Source organism: Marmota monax, unplaced genomic scaffold (assembly GCF_021218885.2).
Source record: "Marmota monax isolate L192 unplaced genomic scaffold, Marmota_monax_Labrador192_F-V1.1 WCK01_AAM20220418_F8-fsc00159, whole genome shotgun sequence".
Classification (NCBI taxonomy): Eukaryota; Metazoa; Chordata; class Mammalia; order Rodentia; family Sciuridae; genus Marmota; species Marmota monax.
This window is the reverse complement of record NW_026694999.1, coordinates 1,866,894-1,874,717: the sequence shown is the minus strand read 5'-3', so window position 1 is coordinate 1,874,717 and position 7,824 is coordinate 1,866,894. Positions and strand designations below refer to the sequence as shown.

The 7,824-nt window shown below is 32.1% G+C and overlaps 1 protein-coding gene across 2 annotated transcripts in view; it reads right to left on the bottom strand.

Moving 5' to 3' along the window:
- Positions 1-428: 428 nt before the first annotated feature.
- The window catches only part of Gpm6a (glycoprotein M6A), a 336,642-nt gene continuing 329,246 nt past the window's right edge, over positions 429-7,824 (bottom strand). For both annotated transcript variants that reach the window (XM_046427554.2, XM_058573665.1), the window contains exons 5-7: positions 6,839-6,915; positions 6,252-6,317; positions 429-2,526 (exon numbers count right to left, since the gene is read on the bottom strand). In XM_046427554.2, the coding sequence (XP_046283510.1) occupies positions 2,374-2,526; positions 6,252-6,317; positions 6,839-6,915 (296 nt within the window). In that variant the 3' untranslated portion in view covers positions 429-2,373. The remainder of the gene's footprint in view (positions 2,527-6,251; positions 6,318-6,838; positions 6,916-7,824) is intronic.

Sequence of the window (7,824 nt, the reverse complement as noted above, 5' to 3'; positions counted from 1 at the left end):
TGCCCAAAAAGAGCCTGGAAAATATATTTTTCATCTCATTCTTCTCACCTTGATATTTTGAAGCAAACCAAGAAATCACTTTTCTTTCTGAATTGCCTTAGCCATTTTTTATTTTTCGGTGAGATTGTAAAGTACTAAAGAAAGCATAAAACAATAGAAATCAGGCAATAAAATTGAACAAATTGGGAAAAGTTATTATTTCCTAAATAAATGACACCCAAAGTCTTTATTCCTTCACCTTCTACTGACTTGCTCACGTTCCTACACTAAATGTCCACACACTGAGTTTTCATTTTGAAGTATTAGGTCCCCTTCAAACAAAATAAAAATCTTAAGAAGATGACCTCTATTGCTTTTGAAAGGAATGCACACACATAAGAAAGAGGAATCAACAAAACAAAACAAAAAGAACACTGCAGAAACTAATAATAAGTACACAAAGTACACAAGTGTATTTATTACATTTTGCAAGCACTTTGTTCTACATTTCAAAAACGCCACCATCAAGCTGTTGGCACATTTATGTACAAAACAGATTAATTGTAATGCCTGCTACAAAGCACTCTGTGAAAATACAAACTCTAATACCAGAAATAAAAGCCAAAAGTGTCAACATCGTTACATAAATTTAAAAGACAGTTTTAAAAATCATCACAAACTGTAAAGACACAGAACTGAAACACTATAATATAGAATTTAAAGAAGCCCATTAATACTTTAGCTGAATATCTTTAATACTGCATATATCAGAAAAATGTTGAACCAGTAAGATAATCTAAGTGTAAAAAAAAGCAAAACGAACCCCAAATTAATTAATTCTACAGAATGCTTAATCATGCCACAGATAACCCTAGTAATACCCCCCTACCTACTACAAGAACTTGTAAAATTACTGATGATGCATGACTAGTAGTTGTACAAAGATTGTTTCACTCAATAAATTTTATTAGAAATGCACTTACACTGAGAAAGGATTTCACAATGGTCAAATCAGTGCACAATACTACCTAGTTTTATACACTGACAAAAATGTCTTGTCAGGCTACATCATTTTAAAAGACACTTTACAGCATTCTTGTAGCATTAGAAATAATCAAAAGAAGAGAGTCAAGGTTAAAACAAACACCAAATTTGGTCCAGTAATACTGATTGCTTTTTTCTTTAAAATTCCTTTGATACAGGTACTTCTTATAAATGAATATGAATGAACATTCGGTTAAAATGACTTACTTGAAATAAAAACACAAATGTATCACTACACTTCCAAACAATACATTCTATAGTGGCCTCTGACCACACTTGAGAAAACACTACAGGTAAGCCAACATAGATTGGAAGGCTGCAAGCAAAGCTATTGTATTAATGGAAGCCTTTTCAAATATATCATACACATTTGAGGAATAGTTTACAGAGGTGCAATCCATTAAAACTGTTAAAGTAGGTATAACAAGTTTTGAGGGGTAGTGTGCTTATTTTTAATAGACCACCTTCATAAAGGTAATTAATTTTCCACATTAGCATATTAAAAGTTCCAATCCAGCCACTGCATAAATCACAAAGAGATCATTCTCCAATAGTCCACAGTAGTTATTTCCATTAAAATTGTCTCTACACTAAACTTTAAAAGGTAAGCCTGGTGTCACAATCTTAAAAAGGCAACTAGCCATGCATTAGCATCACTGTTTCTACATGCTCACAACATAAATAGGAGTAATCAGAGAGAAATACCTTTGAAATACATCAAGAAAAATTACAATGTTAACAAAGATAAGAAGCACTTTTTTTAACCTACTCTTATAAATTTAGAAATTGCACCTTAGATTGTTGAAAATGTTAACCAGGGCCTATGATAACGTGGCCACTGATCTCCAGACAAGATTTCCATATGTCAAGAAGATTCATCATGATGTCATCTTTGCCTCTTGTTCATAATGTACAATGGTCCCTTTGAAGGTTACCTGTAGTTAAACTAGTTACCAAAATCAAAACTAAAAAGTATAAAAAGCTATCTTCTTCTCAAAACATAAGAAATAATGCAAAAAGTGTTATGTATAACACAAGGGAAGTGGTTAAAAATCAAACAAATCTTTGCATTGACAATGTTAGTATCTTTGATCATACAGAACTATCAAATGACTTGGAGAAATTTCAAAAGAAGACTGGATAGGAGCTTGTAGAAGAGATCCAATTCTACCGATTTAACAAATTAGGAATTTCAGTGCTAAACAACAAAGAATTGCATTCAGGTGATTCGTAAGTCACCCTACATATCATTGATGAGAAGCACTATCATTTTGTTTTTCAAAGGTTGGATGGTTGGATGGCCCTTAATTCAACACCAATGCATTCAAATGGTAGAAAGAACAGAAAAATTTATGTGTATGCATTGAGCCGCTCTTTGGAGCGAGTGGAATGGATGTCATGAAGCTCCTGCTCCTCCTTCGACTTGATGTCCTCATACTTCTGCATCCGGCAGGCATCTTTCACATAGGCCCAGTTGGCAGACAGAACCATAAGGTAGTGAACCTAAACAAGGACAAAATTAATTTATACTGGTTTGTTCACTTTCTTCATGCTATCAGGAAGGAAATATTCAAATTATACAGTAAATGTTCACATAGAACATGGAACCAAAATTTGTGTGGTAATAGAACAATATAAAATATATTCCTATTCCTCTCTCCACTAACCATACCATATTCTTAACACCTATTCTTTCAGTAGCTCATCTTTTTCAATTTTAAAGTAATTCAAGAATCATTTTCATCATTATGTGCTTCCTGTCCAATCTGCCCTCATTGATTCAAACCGTAAGACTCTCTATACATTTCATGTCCATGTACCTATGTTTCATAATCCATAAACAAATATTATCACATACATTTTATATTCAAGTGACTTGAATTAACAGGAGTTTATATTGCCTTACTGAAGGGGTAATATAAATTGGAATCATAAACCCCCAAAATAAACTGTTGATTTAATTATCAAGTTAATTTTCTATGCAATAATTTTTATAGTTTCTTTCAGTTGACATTACAAACTACAAGACAGAAGGTATTATTTCATATGGATTTTTAAAATGCATATATATTCACAATAACCAGAAAAGTATCATGGTCAAAAACTCCTGGTCTATCTTGAGTAATAAAGTTACAAAAGTGACAAAGCTCGTGGTCTGACCTGCATTGACTCAGCAGTGAGATCACTTATTTGTTTTTCTTTCTTTTCTTCCCTCCTGGTTCTCAGGAGAGAAAAAGCAGTTTTCCAAATGACAGATTTTGAAGGATGAATAGGGAAGAGAAGCTAGCTTGTCAGTAATCACTTTTCTCTGAATTTTAAAGGGTGGGTAGAGTTTTTATCCAGTGTTTAGGATAAAGAACATTAAATATTTTAAGAATTAGTCAAGAGTAAATTGAAAGACAGGAGGCTAACTGGTTCTACAAAGAACAGAGGTACATAAAGGATCTAAAGTAGATTTTAAATCATGACTATTATGGTATATTCAGATAATCAATAGATATTCAAATTTTTTGACACAAGGATGTAGGAAAATGATCATATCACTGTGAGTTGTTTTCAAAATGTTCTATTTTCTCAAAATTTCACATTTTACTTAATGGAAATCCTAAGCCACTTGAAAGCAGGCATTGTGAGCTATTCATGTTCATTTATAAAGTTAGTGAGAGTTCATCTCTCTCCATACATATACATAAATGTGGATCAAATAAGATACTCAAATTTATGTGTCAGTTGTTAAAATCCCAAGTGTTATAAACAGTGCTTAATAGGCAGTAGGTACTAAAAATGTTTGCAAGATAAATGGATATATTTTAGATGTTTCTATTATCATCTGGGAAATCATGGTCCCTAAATTAGTATTAAATATATGTGAGTGAAATACTGAAAAGAAATTTAGGGTCCTTCTACCAATAAGTCCTAGTGGGTCTTACAGAGCTTTCTTCTGGCTTAATGGGGAACACAAGCTGCCAGCCTTGCTGCTGTCCTTCACTAGGTGAACACTGATCATCCAATGTCATGCTAAGGTGACTCATTTTGTTAACAGGTAAGAATTTCTAAGGTCTCTACAAAATAATGGAGAACACTTACTAGTTACACAGTCTTACAACCCTTACTTTGAGTTTCAGATGATGCTTTAAATATTTTGATAGAGTAAAACTCATCTAATTTTCTCCTCAACACTATGGAGATAACAATGGTGGCTAGATGGTGAGCAATGAATGAGATCATCTGAGGTCAATGATGGTTGTGACATTTACGACTGTAGAACATGTTCATGTACATAAAGCAGTTAAGTGCCTACAACGGATTATGTTTTTCAAGAATATTAGCAATAGTAGAACTATTGGTTGTACACACACATGTCACTAAAATTTATCCACTATATGAGAATGTGTGCCTAAATACAAATTTACATCCTTTTCCTCTAATCTCATAGGCAGGCCACATGGGACCTCATGGGACCATAGTGTTTGGTACATCAATGGCTGGAATATGTTGATGCTTCTGTAGACCATATTTTGGCATTGCGTTTCAGTTAAGAATATAAAATCCTTGCTTATTTGCTCTACTTTAATTCCTCCAATTAGTTAGCCGACATGATCATATTAAACATTTCACATGTAAAATAGAATTCCTTTGTTGAGGTTTATAGTCACTATATCTAAAATGCTGAGCAGTGTTTAAATTAGAAAAACATCTGAAAACTCATCTTAGCAGTATCATAGTAAGTTCTGCTATATATTTTTAAAATATTTTACAATAAAAATATCTGATTTTAATTCACAAGTGTTTGTAACTGGTGTGGTATGGCTCATTAGCACACTAGTATTGTCTCATCATTTCTGCTTTAATCTTTGACAACAAATGAAGACATTTTTTAAGTATTCCTTTCCCTAATGCATTTAAAGATTATTGACAACCTTTAAGAGTTCCATATCATACAAAAATAAAATGAAGGCTGAAGTTTTTATTGTAGAGGTCTTTCACCTCTTTTGTTAGATTGATTCCCAAGTATTTTATTTTTTTCTGAGGCTATTGTGAATGGGGTGTTTTTTCTATTGCAGTGGATCCATTGCTTATATATAGAAATGCATTTGATTTATGGGTATTGATTTTATATCCTGCTACTTTGCTGAACTAATTTATTAGTTCAAGAAGTTTTTTGGTAGAATTTTTGGATCTTCTAAATATATCATGTCATCAACAAATAGTGATAGTTTGAGTTCTTCTTTTCCTATACATATCCTTTTAATTTCTTTCATCTGTCTGATTGTTCTTGCTAGAGTTTCAAGGACTATGTTGAATAGAAGCAGTGAAAGAGGACATCCCTGTCTTGTTCCATTTTTTAGAGGGAACTCTTACAATTTTTCTCCATTTAGAATGATGTTGGCCTTGGGTATAGCATACATAGCTTTACAATGTTAAGGTATGATCCTACTATCCCTAGTTTTTCTAGTGTTTTGAACATAACGAGGTGCTGTATGTTGTCAAATGCTTTCTCAGCAAGACTGAAATTCTTGGCTGCAAAACGATTACTGATGCTCAAGAGTTCTTAATCATTGTTGATATTTGGCATTCCACTGAGCCCACTGGAATTCACGGTAAATTATAAAGGAAGAGAAAGAATCTGGCACATAGTAGGTCCTCAAAATTCAGTAAAAGCCTGATAGGTTGAAAGAGGAACTTAAGAACTTGTTGTTAATATTTCTGATGAAAACTAGATCTAGAAGAGCCCATGACTTAAAAACTCCTAAGGTTTATCTTAAGATAAATAATTTCATCCTTTTTCTCTATGTGACTCAAGAAAGGTTTTAAAATTCTTAATTAAGAGGAAAAAAGAATACTATAGATAAGGAATTGGTTATATAACTCAAAATAAATTATATATATATATATATATATATATATATATACTGTAAAAATCATTTTTATGTCAATAGTAATCAAAATTTATAATCCTAATGAATTATTTTGTTAATGTAATCAACATTGGTTTTTATCCTTATAATTTTTATCAGATAGTATTTTTATTACAAAGAAAATATTTATTTTGTTTAAGCCTTGTTTTTCACTTGTTTATTTGTTCATTGTTCCCCCTACCTCTTTTTCAAGTGACAAAGTAATTGTACTTAATACGGACTGCAGATAGGAGATAAATTATCATTTCTACAAGCAGATAGCTTAGTAATTTAAATTGCAAAGTCAAGCATTAAGCTTTAAGGTCTTACCATAGCGATAACTGCTGCCCCAGCTCCAGCAAGTGCCACAATAAACAAGTGAAAGGTCATGTTCAGCTGCAACAAAACCCACAAAGCATGTCAAAATTACACACAGAAGAGAAATCAGGACCGTGACTGTCTTAGGAATAACATAGTACATCATAGCAAAAATGATTTTTTTTTTTGTATATCATGGGCCAGGGCACAAAGACAATATTATAATATCTTTTGTCCTACAAGTTATATGAATCTTTGCAACTGTGTCATTTCAATAAAATTTCAATATAAAGGTGAAATGGTGATTGATAATGATAGTTTTCTGTAATATTTAACAATATAAAGCTATGCTATCTGTTTGTAATTTTTTAGTGTTTATTAAAATGAGTTTCTAGAACATCTGAAAAGTTGATTATGATTTTTACTGACATATGTACTGCATTTCATTCATATTTATTCTCTACTCTCCCTGAATAAAACCAGGGCAAGGAAAATTATCACTGAGGACAAAAGGAAATTCAATATAGATTTAATTACATTCTTTGAATACCAAAATGAATTCTAAAATTCTGACAAATTTAAACTGTTAAAACACTCACCTCAGTAGATTCACACATCCTTAAGAAATTCTCAGAGACAGTGCAAATTTTCTTTTCTTCTCCAATTGTCACAATCCCTATAACAAGTCGAAAATCACAGGTTAGCATTATAAATGTCTTTAAGATCCCAGAGAGAAAACCTATGGTTGATCAAATCTCAGCAAATTCCATTTTTAGGTTATGTTAGGTTATAATGAAAAATTCTTCCTGTGTTGGGCTTTCATTGTGGATAAAAATTGTGCATAGAATATAAGATGCAATATTCTCTCACCTTCAACCAATTTAAAACATTTTCAATTTGAAGTCAATGGAATATAGCTACCAGAATTACCAGATTCAATTATAGCTAGTTCATTGGTTTCACCCATTAATGTGATGGTGCAGGCATCACAATTATTTTGGTAACTATGCCCTAGACTGTGCTGAAGTCATGATCTAAATCTGTTCAGCTGCTACAATGCTTCTGTTAGTCTCTAAAGGCATATTGCCCAAAGGGATACTGTTTCTTCTCTAATACTGAAAAGAAAGCTATTACAAATAGAAAATAAAAGTTGCCATTTCACTCAACATTGACCATTACTGAGTTGGCTCATGAAACAACTACATCAGAATCACCTGGGAACTGTTAAACCTATGTGTTTCCAGACAGCATTTTAGAACTGTTAGGTGAATATCTACAAATGTTAGTTCTGTGATATTGTGTTTTTAAAATAAGCACAAGGCAACTAACTGTGGTGGCTCTAGAACTCATTTTAGAAGACGAAACTAGTCAGTTCACCTAAAATGAATCTTTTATTTTGCTTTGAGAACTATTGAAATGTTAAATGCAGAAATACTCAAAAGAAAAAAAAAACACGAATTCTGTGAATTCTAATACCTAATCTTTTAGCATGTACTACTTTTTATTTAGTGCTAGTATGTATAGCCATTTATGCATTCATCGTTTTTAGGTGTATCATCAACTCTCTTGTCTCTCTTTCAGAACT